The 17,784-nt window shown below is 40.9% G+C and overlaps 1 protein-coding gene across 4 annotated transcripts in view; it reads right to left on the reverse strand.

Annotated features, from left to right (window-relative positions):
- Positions 1 to 451: 451 nt before the first annotated feature.
- The window catches only part of PTPN5 (protein tyrosine phosphatase non-receptor type 5), a 77,145-nt gene continuing 59,812 nt past the window's right edge, over positions 452 to 17,784 (reverse strand). For all 4 annotated transcript variants that reach the window (XM_054276108.1, XM_054276107.1, XM_054276106.1 and 1 more), the window contains 4 exons: positions 14,446 to 14,556; positions 8,757 to 8,917; positions 6,009 to 6,122; positions 452 to 2,310 (listed from right to left, as the gene is read on the reverse strand). In XM_054276108.1, the coding sequence (XP_054132083.1) occupies positions 2,217 to 2,310; positions 6,009 to 6,122; positions 8,757 to 8,917; positions 14,446 to 14,556 (480 nt within the window). In that variant the 3' untranslated portion in view covers positions 452 to 2,216. The remainder of the gene's footprint in view (positions 2,311 to 6,008; positions 6,123 to 8,756; positions 8,918 to 14,445; positions 14,557 to 17,784) is intronic.

Consider the following 17,784-nt stretch of genomic DNA (forward strand, 5'->3'; position numbering starts at 1 on the left):
TCACTTCTACTCAAGTCAGTGAGGCACTGCCAACTAACACCTGCTGAGGATCTGTGCAAGGACCTCAAGGTCAGTATCTTAGAGCCCTTTTAACCTTGCTTACCATAAAGTTATTCTCCTCTAGAAAATCTCCTTGTTCAGGAGGCAATTTATATTTTGAACTTACCTCCTGTATGCACACTGCCCTCCAAACAACAAACATTCTTTAGCAGATGCATGGAAAGCTGATGACAGAGCAAGTAGTTTTATTCACTGAGTCAGTTTTGACATGGAAGGGCACTGAAAAGCTGAAAAATATTTACAGAGAGTTCCATTTTCAATATTAACCGGAATATCAATGGTTATTTTGTTATTTTAAAGGAGTTCTTAGATGGAATAGTGTTACCCCTTCGAAGAAGTTGGTAGCACAGAGAATATAGCTATCAAGACTTACATAAAACTAACAGTCATGTTATGCTCAAAAGCTTAAGTTTATTGCTCTCTTTAATGACTACCACCAGTATTTTAAAAAAGAATGCCAGTTCTTTCTGCTAGCTTCTCACTGAAGGAAATATTTTAAATACAGCAATAAAATCAAGTGGTTTAAAGAGAACACATTTTGCCACACATTCATGCAAACCCTGCAGACAGGATTTTTACAGGTTCATGGATACAGAATAAACACAAAGATGTGTACTGAAATATTGGGAAACTTTTTCCCCACAGTGATGAAGTTGTAGGCGTAACATTTCAGGCCTTACCCTGCACCTGCTGACGTCAATGGCAAAACATCAGTGGGAGCAGGATCAGCCCTTATTGTTCCGAGAGCTGCTTTACCTTCTCCTGATTAGGAAGTGCAGTAAATTCTCAGAATCTTCTGCACTAATAGAAGCAGTGGGTTTTGGTTATTGTTACAAATAAAGAGAAGCAAATATATATTTTTAGTAGGTCATCAGAGCTTCTATTCACCAAACACTCATCTTTCATGTTAAGGATCCTGTGTACCTCCATTTTTCTCTGCTCAGTGAAGCACTAAAACATGTGCTCACCTCTAAGCATTAAACACAAGCTACAATCTTCCCAGCCTGATTGAAGTCTAAACCAAAAAGCACAGGCAGTAGTCTGTATTATTGGAAAAGAAATATTGTTGCCTGGACCAGTGGTTAGAATGGGCCAATTATTGTCTAAATTTGGTTTGAGGGCAAACTTCTCACAAAGCAGCCAACAAATTCACACTGATTTTTTTTTTTTAAGCTGCCTTTAAGATTTGCATTAATTTAAATAGGCACTGGACATATGGTTACCCTCAAAGCTTTGAAACAAGTATAAATTCATAGAATAAAAGTGATTTTATTATTAGATTTTTAATAAAGATGAACTAAAAAATGTCTCACCTGATTTTGAATCTCAGATTTCAGGAGAAATTCTATTCTACGTAAAAATAGAAACTATTTGCAGAAATACAATCTGTTTGCCAGATGACTAAGATGCCCAAATATTGACAAAGAAAAGGTAAAGCACAAAGCATTTATGTTCAGATTAATGTCTACTCAGATTCACCCCACTGTGATGATGCTGGGGTACACTGCTGGTAAGAATTCGAGGCAAGAATTTGACTCACGTCACTGAAATCTTGTTTCTCCCTTAGTTCTGATAACACTGGTAGTGGACTGCTTTAGAAAAAATAAACAAGCAAACATGATGTGTGAAACATCATTTCAATGCAAATCTACTTGAGTCTTTCAATGCAGAGGCTCAGAAGGTTTACGATACACACAGTATTCGGTAATTTTATAAGTAAAAACAATCAGAAAGAGGCAAAAATTTACTTTCAAGCTTAGTCAACATACGGCACATTTCAGCATGACAATTCAAAAAGATGCACACTGTATTTGGATATATTAGCAATGACCTTTTAAAAAAGAACAAACTGAAGACAGTGGATTTTTTTCTGTTTTTTTTCCTTGCTTTTGTAACAAATGAAGCTACTATAATTATTTACAGTATAAATAAGCCTTTTTTGGTGAAGATTACGTCCTGTCACGTATGTTTAAGACAAGACGTACCTCAGCTCTTTAATGTCAATGCAAACAAGAGCATAAAAGCAATATCAAAGTAAAATAATATCTTTCCAGCTAAGACAGCCAGGTTACCATGTCTCTTTTATCAGATCTGAAATATATCTGAGCGCAGTCAAAAGTTCTCCTGGCTTTAGCCTTTAGGAATATCATGAACACTTATTCTTCTGCTGCTCTAGAAAGCTGCTTTCCGTACAAGCTCATGACATGATGCACAAATTGATACTGTTCACAAGTCTGGATCATTCCTCCCCTGAAAAGCAAGAAGAAAAGGGGAGGGAAACAGCAGTCTTATTACTTGCAAACACGTGAGGAAATAGCACAGCTAACATGAAGCTTGTGTTCCACACCAAAGGTCCATTCCAAAGCTTTCTGGAAAGAGTGAGAAGTGCCCTTTGATTGTAACCAGCTTCAAGCCTGACCTCCAGCTCCATTTTGAAAATGTCTGCTGAGCAAGGAACAGAAGGTAGTGAGAACAGGAATGGGCTTTACAGTTATTTTCCTTGGCAGACGCTCTCCTCCAGGAAAGCATCACCATTATCATTTACTCTTACCTTACCTGAGCACCTGTATTCCAAGAACCCTTCTGTGAAAAGTAATTCCCATTTCAAAACCCTAGACAGACAGATGGGAGCAGGGGAATAAAGAGGGGAAGCAGCTTATCCAAGACTTCACAGCTGCACTCGGGACTGAATTTGGGGCCAAAGAGGGCCAGGCCAGGCCAAGCCACACCAGCCCAGACAACTGATGCAGTTTACCCATTCTGCAATGAGGATTCTTTCCTCTGGGCCACTCCACATCAAGCTTTTGGCAAATTGGCCAGAGAACTAGGGATGGCCATCAGGATTTTGGAGCAAACAATGTTACTTTAGAAAGGACAGTTCAGATTTGTAACTGAGTTGACTGCTATGCTCACCCTGATAGCAAAACATCCCTCATCACAGTAGCCTGTTTTGGTTCAGCTTATTTTTCAGCTTTTAATGTTATCTTTAAAACTGAAAACCTGAAAGGAAATGCACGCAGGAGTGAAAGTAGTTTGATTTTCCATGCATCATTAGCCTGTATATTTCTGCAAGTAGCATATTAACTAACATATAAGCACTACAGGGGGAGACAGAAATGAACAAAACCAATCAGGATGAAGTTGTTAATTTTAAGCAAATTCTACTAACATTTGAAATTTTGCTAAGAGTACCATCAGAAGTGATAGGATCTCTTGACAATCCTTTATGAAGGCAATTAAAACTTATATCTGAAGCTCACAGAAAGTGTACAGAGAACTGTGCCAGCACTGGTGTGGGTGCACAGATCCCGGCAGTGTGGTGCCAAAAGGAGACTGAAATGACAAGTGGAGCTGAGGAACATGGGAACCCACGGGTGACTGGAGCCAACCAGACTGTGTCAGTCTGAGGAAGAGCATATGTGGTGCATTCCCTTAGAAACCTCACCAGAGAACATGAATGAAAAGCTGCTTCCTCTAAGCCAAATGGGTAGCAGGCTGCTAGCTCTCTCCTTGGGGACAGCCCTTTTCCATGGGGTCCCAATTAGCCATTATGGGTCACACAGCAGCCATACCAGTAAGGGGGAGATGAGCAGGAAAGACAACCTTGTCTTTCAGCTCCTTGCACTTATTTTGTTAAGCAGCTGCTTGAAATAACACTTAACAATGAGCAGGGATGAGCAGGGACCTATTCTCTAACCTCTCATCATCTAGCAAAGGTGAGAAACACACACTGTGTTTCTTAAAAAATAATAATAAATTCCTAGCTGAGCATCTCCTCCCCATCTGCTCTCCTTAATACAAGCTCACAGTTGATTTGTTTCTGAGTCCCTCTGTGCTCCACACAGCACTGAAATACATCTATGTCAGACTGCGATACACAAGGAACATTAGTCATATCTGACAATTTCTCCCCAAGAAGTTCCATTAACAGCAGCTAACCAGTAACCCTGTTAGCTGCTACCCTGAAGTTGTAGCAGCAGAAGCAACAGGGTGTCCACTGAGATTCAGACCACAGGAAATTATTTTCCTTTTTATCCAGTTTCCTGCTATGTGGTGGCTTCCTCCCTTGCCACACATATGCACACCATGACATGTGCTTGCTGTCCAGGCTTTAGCACAGAATTTTGTTTTCATCCCTATTTGCCACAGAAACCTTTGAAATCGGAGTTATATTGTGGGCAATGATAGCAAATGTCTCTCAGCACTGTGGGAAGGATGCAGGAAGGATTACTTCCTCTCCTTAGTCATAATAGGTTATTTCAGGACCATCTGTTGGCCACTGATGCAAAGCCCAGTGCACAGAGTTTTTCAAGGGATTTGTGAGGGAATGAAGGGGAAAACCCCTTTGTTCTCTCTCATGTGTACATGGCAACCTCAAAGGTGGTTTTCTCAGGGCTAATGCAAACCTTTTTATTTTTGTGTAAAGCAGAGAGGTGCATTCCTTCAGACATCTACTCTGGCCTGCATTCAGCCTTCTTTCCCTAAGTCCCTGGTGACTCCTTACCATCCTAGACAGTAATGATCAGGGAAGAGGAGGGGACACAGTCTTCCCTCTTACAGCTGCTTGGACACTGTCTCAACCTCTCATGCTGCTTCTCAAGTCCCCTGGAGATTCTGGGGGGAGTTAATGAAAATGAGAGTGGGTGGCAGCATGACTTCCAAGAGATTACAAGCCCTATTTTTCAGTCCTTGAAGAAATCATGCTTTTCTGTAGGAAGGATGGTGATCTGCTTTCCATCTTCAGTATTTTACCCCATGACATTTAAATGGCTTTTATCTATTCCATCCCACTCCTGAGAGCTACATGGCAGCTACAGAGGCTCCTGCAGTCTTCGTTTTCCCCTGTGGTGTCCTTTAAGTATGATTTTCCTTCTTCAGAGTCTTAAAGTGACTGCCAGTTCCCCTCTCCCTTCAAAGCTAGTATTTGCAATTGGCCTGCTGTATCACACATATTTGTAAGCAGGCACTTTCAGCCTTCATTTGCGTGGCAATTTTCCTGTGTAACATTAGTCACAGAGACAAGATATTTCACATTCAGACAGATATTTAACTGGACCATGGATAATCAGCACTCACTATTCATAATCTGGTTTTCTTTTTCTCAAGAAGCCTTCCCTTGTCTGGGCTAGAATCCACTGAAACAGCCAAATCTCTAAGCCCCTGCAGGTCCCTGTCTATCAGAGCCTCAGCAGGGCAGCAAGCATTTCATTTTTTGCCTCCCACTGAGCATAATTTCTTCGCTGAAATAAAGTTCAGCGTGGGGTTGAGGTTCTTTTTTTTCCCCTCAGAAAAATCTTTGGTATGTTTTTCGTGACATCTCTTCCCCCGACTACATTTATCATTATCACTAGAGAGAGCACTGAGACATGTTTTGATGGCACTTGAAACCAGTGGGAGAGGAAAAATAGCATCTCTGGTACAAAATTCAAGTCTGTTTACTTAATAATCAAACTCAAGGTGGTGTGTTAAGAAATGCTTAACTGGAAACCATTGAATTTGTGGAGATTTTCACAGCTCCTTTCATATGTCTGCAAACACTCCAGGTTGTGCACTCTCCTTCCCCAGGCAATGTCTCTTCTCCAATGGCTCACAGCTATATGAGATAAATTTTCATTACTCCTTCTGGGAGAAAAGTGATGATCTGTGGCTCTGAACTAAAGTACAGCAGATCTTTGAGCCTTTGCTTCTGTATGAACAAATGGGGCCAACTCCTCAGCTGGTAGAAGGTCACCCCTTGCTTCATGGAGATGGACAGCTGTGAACCTAATTCAGCTCTAGAGCTGTTCAGTAAGGTTTACTGCTCAGGCAAAGATTACAAGTCAGAGGAATGTTCTCTCTTGGCCTCCACTTATGTTTGTTCTTCCCCTCTCATTTGCTTCTCCTTAAATAAGGAGGACTATTACTATTTTTGCTTTTTATTTTTCTGGAAAGGAAGCAGGCTTTCTTACCTGTCTAACCGTAACTGGCAGGTTGTTCGCAAAATGTCAACTATGCCCTCGTTCTTCAGCTGTTTACAGCAGACACTTGTGGCAATAAAGCAGCCAGTCCTCCCGATGCCTGCACTGGGGAAGGGAAGAGCAGAGAGAGGCAGTGGAGATGTCAGAAGGATTTTGGAATTTTCCTGTCAAATGACTGCCACTAAAGCAGCACAGACCCCATCATCCCTTTTGTCCCTCCGACCTTTGCCAGCTGGTTGCTTCCAGATGGAAAGCCATAACTAGGAAAAGATACCAACTTGGTTGGATGACATGATTAAGTGTGAACCACTCACAGAAGGGTGAACATTGCAGATACAGGGCTAAAAATGGACTACTGGAGACTCATTGACCCAATAGGTTGTTGAATTTCTCACTGAACCACTGAAAAAAAGCTTCTGCATTTCTTAGTAAGAATTATTTGGACAGCAAGCCTTGCTTTGAAGGCAAACTTTGCTTTGAAATTCTCAATTTTAACAGCATCTTTGAAGCTATTTTCATTCACAGGTAGAATAAAAAAACCCAAACTCTTGCTTAAATAATTAAAGCTAACAGAAGTGTAGTAAGTGTGATGTCATTTTCTGATCAGATCTGCAATCTAGTAATTTGAATTAGAGCACAATACAACAAATTCACTATCAAAAAAATTTCTTAAAATTTTCCTGAACTCTTCTGTATCTGACCAGGACTGAGTTTATTTTCACAGTACAATAGAAGCTGTGAATTCTTCTCATCACCTAAATGCTGGAAGCCCTTCTTATGCATGAAATAATTAAGTGAGCATACTCAGGAATAATTATTTGACACAACTACAGGAAATCCTGCTTTCATTTACATTGTGAGAAAATTGTAATGCTAAACCACTGGCAAGAAACATTCAAGCAACAGTGGAGCTCACAGTTCACAGCTGCCCACAAGTCCTTCATCTTCCACTTGACCATAACCAAACAGATCACAGCACACAACTCCTGACACTGTTTACTGTCCAGTTACCTCAGTGTTTTACAAAGGGAGGGAACAACACCCATTTTTAGATAAAAGAAACAGTGCTTGTCCCAGGACAAGCTGCAGGTCTCTCAGCGGCTGAGACAGCATTGGGTGGCACGTTATCCACATAGAACACGTCATAATCCTATCACCATGTCTCTTAGTATATATTTTTTTTTTCAAGTAAAAATGCCCCATTTCTCCCCAGATTATTATAGTGTCACGGGGATGACACCGTGCAAGAGGACAGAACAAATATGCAAAGCAAGAGTGACATAGTAACCAGCAGCAGATACCATAGTTCTTCAAAGAGCTCCTAGAAGCTCCTAGAGTCACAATTTTCCATGGACAAAGAAGACCTCCTTACAAACCACTTCTTATTTTCATCGGAACTCACCCAAATTTTTCCACATCTGTTTTAAAACACTGGCAGAAAAGCTGGACATGTCCTATCACACAAGCATTTTAACAGTGATTACTCCATATTAGCTTACAGTTGGATCTGTGATGACACCAGGCTACCAACCATTTCTGCCAAGAGGCTCTTTAAAAACATTCTCATTGTATAATACCCATTTACTATGGCTTTTGGAGAGCAACCATCTGCTGTTTCCTAGAAAACATTATGCAAAATTAAGCAATATTCTGTACAAAAATAAATTTGGCAAAATGTATGTTATTGAAATGATGGAAGATTACCCTGGCAAGATAAACTGCATTTCTTATCAGGCTTTCTGCTATTTACCTGGAACAGCTGTTTTAAGAACAGACTGTAGTTTTCAAGTAATCACATTTAACCTTCCTAAACACTGGCAAAACAGGGCTTCCTTTTTGACCCGTGGAACTTCTCCAACTTTCCAAGACCTGTAATTCATCTGTATTAAACTTTAATGTTTTAGAGTGCACGAACCAACTTCTTTTAACCACTCTTGGGGTGAAAATCAACTAGCATATCTGATTTAATAGTGGTTGCTGATGCTTAACACGCTCCCTAGATAGTAGTGCAAAAAAACACAGTTAATCACATCTACAAATGATAAGTAGATCATCCCACTTCTTTCTCAGGACAGAAGAGAAGTATCTATCCTCATCTATTTTTATTCTGCTCTGATTGATAATTACAATTTTTTCATCAGGAATAAGCCACTGCAAAGATTTTGCTCCTTCCATATAAGAAGCTTTCATCTCTGCCAGGGATTCTTACTGACACTCCAGTTTTACTATCAATTGCATACATTTCCTGACTATTGATTAGTACTTGCTGTAACCAGCTTTGTCATCCTTTCATTTATGTGTTATATTTAAATTATTGTCTTTGGCCTAATAATGATTTATTAAAAAAAAAAAAAAAGCAAAGAAGGACTCCACAAAACAGGGAGGTTTGATGCTTAAAATTTAATGCTATTATTTGTCTGCTTGCATGTGTTTTCGTACTCAATTTCACCTAATGAATGCTAATCTTTCCTAACCTGGCCCTTCAAAGGTAGTTATTACTATGAAATTATTCTTACAAGTAACTGAGCCACTGCCAGCTTCTATGGTTGACTCTGTCTGTATCTGAATGCAACACTTGGTAATAGAAAATCATTGCCACTAAGCTTTGAAGTTCCAAGCACATTTCAGCAGCAGTTGGGCAAGATTTCACACATGTGACTGATGGCCTGTGTGGCAGCCTCTGCACTGTGTCACTGTATGCAAAGAAACCCTTGGAATTCAGACAGAACATTTATTTACCTGCAGTGAACAATCACTGGGGCATTCTTCTCCTCTGCGCTCTGCATGGCCTCTTCCACTTCCAGTACTAGCTGTAGCAGAGGAGGGGCCTGGTCTGGTGTCTTCTGGTCTGGCCAAGACGTGTACCAGTAATGTTTCAGGTTTCTGACCTCTTCTCCTTTCTGCAATTCAGTTAAGACAAACACCACAAAAATTTTACAAGAACTTCTCATTGTAAAATTGATGCTGAAACATGGCCTTCCCTGTAAGACAAAGATTGAACCCATCTGCTGGAAACAGAAGATGGCTGAGCACACAGAGTCCAGGAGATTGCTGCAGAGCACTGATGTGATCTTTTTGACACAGGTGGTGGAGGAACTAACAAGGAGAGGTGACCGACCTTGTGTTAAGTACATGTTTGGGCACGTGAAGGTTGGGAGCAGCCTTGACTGCAGTGACCAAGAGATGGTGGAAGATCCTACATGGAAGGAGCAAGGGCAATAAGTAGGATTACAAGCCTGAAGTTTGGAAGAATTAACTTTGATTCCTTCAAGGACTTAATTGCAGGAATCCCTTGAGTTAAAGCCCTAGAAGACAGGGAATCCAAGACAGCTTAATAATATTCAAGCATCACTTCCTCCAAGCTCAATTTTTGGTGCATCCCTCTGGGTAAGAAATCATGCAAAGAGGGCAGGAGCCATGCATGGATGAACAAGAAGCTTGTGGCAAAAAAAAAAAAAAACAAACAACCAAACCACAAGAAGGAAATCTATGGAATATGGAAAAATGGACATGGCACTTGGGAGGAATATAAAAATGTTGTCAAAGTATGCAGAGATGTGACAAGAAAGGTTAAGGGCCACTTGAAATTAAATCTGGCACGGGATGTCAAGGACAACAAGAAGGGTTTCTTCAGTTGCATCAGTAGCAAAAGGAACAGCAGGGGAAATGTAGGCCTGCTGCTGAATGAGGTAGGAGCCCTGGTGGTAGAGGATACAGAGAAGGCAGAGTTACTGCCTTCTTTGTTTCAAGTCTTCATTGCCAAAGCTGGCCCTCAAGAATCCCAGACCTTGAAGGCAAGAAATTCTGGAGAAAAAGCCAACTTTCTTTTGGTTGATGAGCATTGGGTTAGAAAGCATTTAGGTAAACCTCAAACCCACAAATCCATGGGCTCCAATGGCATCTACCCCTGAGTGCTGAGGGAGCAGGCAGATGTTACTGCTAAGTCACTCTCCATTATCTTGGAAAGATCATGGAGAACAGAGAGATGCCTGAAGACTGAATGAAAGTCAATGCCACTCCAGTCTTCAAAAAGACAGCAAGAGGGAGGACCCAGGCAGCTACACACAAGTCAGCCTCAGTTCCACCCTAAAAAGGCAATTAAATACCTCACCCCGCATATCACCTCTAAACATGTGGAGGAAAAGAAGGTCATCTGAATTATTCATTATGGATTTTCTAGGGGGAAATCATGCTTGACCAGCTTGAAAGGTTCATATGACAGTATGGCTCGCTGGGTGGATGATAGGAGAACAGGAATATTGTCTATCTTGACTTCACAAAAGCAGGGCTTTTCACCCTGTCTCCCATAATCTCCTCATGAGGTAAGCTCAGGAAGGATAGATTAGATGAGTGGACAGTGAGATGTATTGAGAACTGGCTGAATGGCAAAAACTGTGATCTGCAGCCAAGAATCCAGTTGAAGGCCCATAGCCAGTGGCCTTCCCCTGAGATCAGTACTGGGTTCAGCACTGTTCAGTTTACTCATCAGTGACCTGGATGAAGGGGCAGAAAATACCCTCAGTACTTTTCTTGATGATGATGCAAAAGTAGGAGGAGTGGCTGACACACCAGAAAGCAGTGCTGCCATTCCATGAGACCTGGGCAGGCTGGAGAGTTGGACAGAGAGGAACTGATGAAGTTCAACACAGAAAGTACAGGTCCTGCATTTGGAGAAGAATAACCCCAGACATCAGTACAGTGTGGGGGCTGACCAGCTGGAAAGCAGCCTTGTGGAGAAAGAACCTGGTGAACAACAAGCTGTCCACGAGCCAGCAGTGCCCTTGTGGCCAAGGCGGCCAAAGGTATCCCGCAGTGCATTAAGAAAAGCAGAATTTTCACATTGTTAGTGGTGATCCTGCCTCTCTCCTCAGCCCTAGAGAGGGGGCACTCCACTCACCTGGGTGCTGTGTCCAGTTGTGGGCTCCCCAGCTCAGGAGAGACAAGGCACTACTGGAGAGGGTCCAGTGGAGAGCCATGAAGATGATTAGGACACTGGAGGACCTCACTTAGAAGGAGCTGGGCCTGTTTAGCTTGGAGGAGACACAACTGAGAGGGGCCCTTATCAAAACCTGTAGGTATCTGAAGGGAGGATGTCAAGAGGATGGGTCAAGGCTCTTTTCAGTAGGGCTTGGCTACAGGACAAGGGCCACAAACTGACGCAGAAAGTTCCATCTGAATACAAGGAAAAATTTTTTGAGGGTGATAGAGCACTGAAACAGGTTGCCCAGAGTGTTTGTGGAGTCTTTGTCTCTGGGATATTCATGACTCACCTGGACACAAGCACATAGAACCTGCTTTAGGGGAACTTGCTGTAGCAGGCAGGTTGGACCAGATGATCTCCACTGGTCCCTTCCAACCCCAACCATTATGTGAATACTAAATGGAACAGAAATCCAAATGGGAAGCCACACAACACAGAAATCTGGACTTCCAATATTATGACTGCACTTCAGCAAATTGCCTTACAAAAAAAAAAAAAAAAAAGAAAGAAAAAAACCACCAAAAAATTCCTCCCCCCACAAAATCAAAATATTCTGCTCTTTTAGTGCCAAGAGCTGTGTGCAAAAGACTCCAGGCGGTCTGTTCCCTCTTGACAGATTCATTCAGCAAAGCCAGAGCTGTGCTTGTGACATAATTGCTTTCATAATGTATTTGACAGACAGAGAGCCAGGAGCCATATCTCTGTCTCTGATAGCTAGATAAATAGATGAGGGAGAGAGATGGGAGCTTATTTTTCTATCTCTTCTGACAGACAGACTTATATCGGTCTCCTGTCAATTCTACTCTTCTCTTAGACATGGTGAGAAAGTCAGAGGCAGTATGGAAGGTGGGAATTGTATCTAGCTGCAGTCCAGGTCTTTTTGAGAGACACAAATTCTGATTCTGTGTCTCAGCATGGTTATGAATATAGCAAATGTGTTGTTTCCTTTTTGGAGTGCCAAGTAGCGCTGTGAGCTTCTGATTTTGTGTGTTCAGAGTGAAATCCTTCTGTCTGATTTCTAAAGGTGCAAAATAGTAACATGGTGCCCAGGGAACTGGCCTTACCCTTGCAGCCACTGCACAAGCCAGCTGGCACAGGGCAAAGTAAATGTTTGCAAAAGGTCCAAGAACAAAAGTGTTAGCTTCCACAACCCTCCCTTCAAACCATGGCCGGATGAGTTGAAGAGAGAAAAAAAAAGACAAATATAACTCTTTCTGAAGAACAAGGCACAAAAATCTGAAAACAGTTTGTCACATATACTCCCAAGTCCCTCCCTGTGCTTGTCAGTCATTGGATGCTCTGTGGTTGTACATTTTCCACTCTTCTCTTTGGATGACAGAGCTTTTGCACAGCTTCACAGTAAACTAGATTGGGAAAGCAATCATGTTAAATTGTTTTCCTTTCTTGAGATGTATTAATTTTCAGATGGATCAATTAGTTTCTCCCTTTAGCTTGGCACACAATCACAAACACTTGTGAGGGCACATGGGAGATGGCTCAAGGATCAGAACAAGAGAGCTGGACAAGGGAGGCTCAGCTTCATTAAGATGTTGTTCCATCTTACACTGGGTTTAAAGTGCTCACTGAAGCACAGCCACAGGATCCTTAAGGCTGTGTCTAGCTCACTTCAGGAACAGAGACTCTTACTATCATAGCACAGAGTCTGGCCTTAGGTTATTTATCCTAGGGAGAAAATACTTTGTTTAAGAGAGCATAACTAGTTATCATGAATAGCACTCAAACTCACTACAGTAAATCAGATCAACACTGCTCTGAAACACAGTTGCTTTTGAATGTGTGACTATGTGTGAGTCACAGAAGTTATGAACACCCAATTCTTAACTCAGTTGTGAAAAATTATAATAAAAATGCTGTCAATAACACTGACAGAAAAGTAAAAGTCATCTGAAGAAAAACATGAATCACTACATAAATCATTTAGTTGACAGCAACAGAAAACATACAAAGTTCTAGTGATGAACTCTGGATGCCTTTAGTTTTGTCTGCTGTGTTAAAAGTTTTATGCTTCTGCTTGGAGCACCCTGACTTCTGTGGTTCTGTACGCTTCTGCTTTGACTTGAACAAAATATTCTCTATTGATGGTTCCTTGGGACTGAGAAGACTTGGGAACAGCTAGGAGGAAGCAAGATTTAATAGACAGTTTGAAGTCTACAGCACGTATTCTGTAGCTGAAATCATGACTCAGTGGCTAGACACTAGCAGCTTTCTCTGAGAACAGAAAACAAGTCTTGCCTACAGCCTGAGCTTTTCCTAAATTCCCAAAACCTAACAAATCTTGTCCCCTATACGGAGAAAAAAATGACAGTCCACTCTGTAAAGCATGCAGTAATCATGTATTTCTGAACACTCCTGTTTAAGGGCAAACTTAAGTCAATTCATGGCTTGTTCAGTTTTCACTACCAAGTCACTTCATGTATGCATGGTTCAGAGCTGCTGCTCAACTATTGCCATTAAATAGCAAATGTACAGCTCTAGGGAAAGGTAACTTAAATGGTATCTTTCTTTCAGCTCTAGAACTCAGCAATTCACATCCTGACATTTGAGGGTGGAGGGAAGAGACATTGACCTACTAGTACTGAAAACAAAACCATTGTCTAACTGAAAAGCAAAACCAGATGAGCTGCAACCCTGCAACATGTAGATATTCTTCACTTCCCACTTGTCATGGAGTGCAATTTTCTCCTTGCTGCCTTTGCCAAAAGCATGAGTGACAGACTTTCTACACTCTGAATCCAGACATGGGATGTCATATGCTGGCTTTCTGCCCATTAGCATATGGCTGAAGAGACTTGAAACTGGTTGGATAAAAGAAGAGTTTTTCCAGCTTGGAAAGAAATTGTTGTGTTATACTAAGGTTGGGGTAGATCTGGCAGATGAAAGATGTATGAAGTTTATGTAAACAGACTGTTACTAAAACCTGTAGCTTGATATTCCAGAACTTAGCAATGGAAAGAGTTGTAAAATAGGACTTTGGTACTTTAGAATAAGTAGTATGTAAGTCCTTAAAAAAATTAAACCAGCACTGAAACTTTCTATCCACAAGATGATAGAATGGTTACTGGTATATGAAACTACACTTGCAAAGTAAGACTCTCTCTGTGAGCTGACATTTCATTCACAATGATCAATGAACCTGGAGGACAAAGGCACAGAATGAGTCACTGGTTTTTTACCCAGTGAACCCCATACTACTACCACTGGCCTGGTGGCTTTCAGACTGTACTCATGCAGCCTAAACCTCTGACTGCTGCTTTTCCTGTAACTTTCATGTTGGTGAACTGGGCAAAGCTACAATGACTTCAGTAATGAAAAGTGGTATTTGTCCAGCACTACACTGTGCAGAAGCTTTCTACACAACTCCCCTTGAACATCTGCATTCATATGTTTAGACAGCTAAGCTACTGTAAGTACATTGGAATGATTTACCTTTAGGGTGATGAGCCTTAAACGGTAATCGTCTGCTTGTATGACTCTGTTAACTGTGATTTCTATTCCTTCATAGGTGACCTGTTCCTCTGGCCAATATTCTGTGCATTTCTGTGTGCAATATAAAACAAATCCAGTTAAGCAGGTATCAAGGGAGGCTTGGTTTCTTTCTCCTCTGAAATTGAATATAGCACATGCATAGATGAATATGAATAAATTTTGTTTCTATAATAAGTACAAGCTTTCACTTACTAAACAGGGACCACATTTCAGTTGATTTTTGCTGCATCCATAATAGCCTGATTGCTTGATTAAAAATGCACAAATCAAGTAATTACTAACCAAAGCTTTTAAATACACACATCCTTATTTATCTTTATGCAACTGATGTGCATTTTGAAGGTTCATTAGAGAGGCTGGTGGCAATGTGCTTGTGTTTTAAATTAATCTTGAGATAATAATGATTAGTATAATATACACTAGTTACCAATATATCTGTGCTTCATATATACTGATGTAGAAACACAAAATACAGCTTTTCTATTTTTTATAATGGCTCAATGCTCTCTGAATATAAAATGATAATTTGCATATGTTTTTGCACAAAATAACATGACTGGAGATGCTTGGGAAAATAGATTATGCACCAAAATCCACTTAAAATTGTCAGTGAGAATCTTTCAAAGATAGAGAAGTAAGAGGCAGCAGTAGCTGTGAGAGAGATTGGACTACTACATTTGATTTTGCCAAAAGCCAGTAAGAGATACAGCCAGCACAACCTGACACTTGGAAACACAGAAACTATAGTCCATTTGCAGATCTATTCTGTGGTACTGATACACTAGAGATGAGCCAGTGCAAATTTGTAGGTCCCTCTGATCCTGGAAGGAGGGCTAAAAAAGACTGATTTTGTAATTAGTTTCTCTAAATTAATCAATATGCAAAGGCAGAGGCAGGCATTTCAATATAGTGCACAAATTAGTTGATGGACAAGGAATGACACGAATCAGGCAGAGGCTGAGAAAAAGGCTCCCTTGTGATAATGCAAGAAGCTATTTCATTATCACAGGGGAGCAGGTATCTGCTACTCAACCAACCTCAGTAAAGATGATGCTTGTAAGATTTCTCTTTTACACAGCTGTATACAGTCTTGGAGGAAACAAGTTGAATCATTTTTCTCTCCCTCACCAAACGTAATTCCACTTGAGGAGAAAGACTAACAACAGAGAAGTACCCTGCAAAGTTACTGAGTCAAAATTTTTGTGTGGGAGAATCAGAGTTGCTCCATCTGCACAGTACATCAGTTAATAACCCACTGGGAGTGTGGCCCACTGTGCCTGTGTAAAGTTATTTATGCAGATTGTGTTTTTCCTTCGTCTACTCATAAACTGCAGAATCCACTGCAAAAATCGTCGAGAGTGCTACCAGCTATCAATAGCACAGACACTGCTCTGCTTAAAGGAGTGGAGTAAGATTGCCCACTCATTTCTGGGGGCTGCCTGTCAATTCAGATTAGAAGTAACAGAGGGCTGAGGTGCAGAGCTTCACATTAGTGAAGCCATTGCGCTGAGAAAGAACACAAAGTCTCTCTTACTAGCATCATTGCTGAACAAAACTTTTGGGTTTGAATCTATGTACTTTGAGTCCTGCTATTCATCTATTAATAGAAGTGTTGCAGATAAATGGAGTGAGTATAGAAGATGTTTGCATGAAAGGACCTTGTATTTATGGCTGATATTGCTGACATCAATACATTTTTGACAAAAAAATGTATCAGGAAAGACTCAGCAGCTCTGTTCTGATGTACAGGCTGTAGCAAGCTCCAATTCTGTAGTGCATCAGCACTGCAGTGCACGGCTTCCCAAGACTGACAGGAGGGTTGAAACACTTGGTCAGTGCAGGTAGGAGGCAATCCAGACATAAAGGTTATTTTGCCTTCCTGTTATACAATCTTGTTATGAAAACTATAGTTGAAGAGCATTTCAGATATGTCATTCAGGACCAGCATTTCCTCTGCATCTTCTTTAAACCTCAAAGTCTGCAAAGGATTCTGGGGTACAAACTATGTTACGACATTTTAATGTTGTATGTGCCAGAAAATGGCAACTTTGATTAATGAGCAAGTTATTGCTTCAGTGCTGCTGCTCAGATACAGGCAGGTGCAAATTCAAAACCTGAGTGAAAACAAAGCATTCAGATCAGCAACATACTCTTCATGTTTTGCATTGTTTTTAGCAATCCTTGACAGGACATTTCTAATGAGCCAGATGTAATAAATGACCATTTTTAACTTGCAAAGCATCACAATTCTGTGTCAGTCTTGTTCATATCTTTTTTTCAATTAAGTTGAAAAAAATACATTAACATATTTATTTTATATCTGTGAAAAGCAAAGGTTTCTGCACACACATGATTATGGGCACTAAGCTTCCAGCTAGCAGATAAGCTACAACTCTGTCTGTATGCTGGATGTTTGCCCATATTCTTTGCCTTCTTAGCATCTAAAGCTTCTTCTCCAAACAAAAATCTCTAACCTAAATTACTAATCTGTTCTCAAGGACAAGCCTGACATACAATGGTGCTGCAGCTTAAGAAACAATATTTGGATATCTCCACCTAGCCTTGCTGCTTAGTGGTGGGGGAGGATGCAGAGCCCAACACATGCCCAGACCACTTTCTCACATCTTACACTGCCAGTAAAGGCAGATGTGAGCTCAGCTACCTGTCTGTGAGCTGAAGCCCAGGTACAAAGTTCTGGCAACTCTGCTGCGGGAGGAAGATTTCAGCAGGTAAGTAATGAACAGCTGGAGGGCTGCAGTATTATAAACTGCAAAAAAAGGGAAGAATTCACTTTAAGTGAATTAGCACAAACATCACTACAGTTTAATTTATGGTAGGTGGCAAATAGAAAATTTCAGCATCTTAATTTCAGTATTTCATAAGCATTCCCTAGACTCTTTCAGGGGAAGGTCCTCAATATCCAAGTCAGTTCTAGTTGTTCATTATCATACAGAAATCAGGTACTTCCTCAATGAGATGTGCATGTAGACATCAAATCATAATAAATGCAAGATAAAGCAGCAGCAACTCTACTGATTAAAGATATTCAGCCTTAGCAGTTATGGGGTACTATTGCTTTTGATTCCTTCAGAAAGAACTTCAAAGGCTGCCTGCAAATAGAGCTGGGTTAGGAGGGGTTTCAGGTCAGCTGGGAAAGGAAAATGGCAAAACCAACAGTAGGAGAAATCAGACAGCAAAACAGGACTCACAGTAAACTGAAGCGAAAGAGAAGCCCACATCTTCTCTGAGCCTGAAGAATTTAATGCTGGCTCTGATTGC

Source organism: Melozone crissalis, unplaced genomic scaffold, assembly GCF_028551555.1.
Source record: "Melozone crissalis strain CALT ecotype California unplaced genomic scaffold, PUWL_Pcris_2 ptg000018l_1, whole genome shotgun sequence".
Taxonomy (NCBI): Eukaryota; Metazoa; Chordata; class Aves; order Passeriformes; family Passerellidae; genus Melozone; species Melozone crissalis.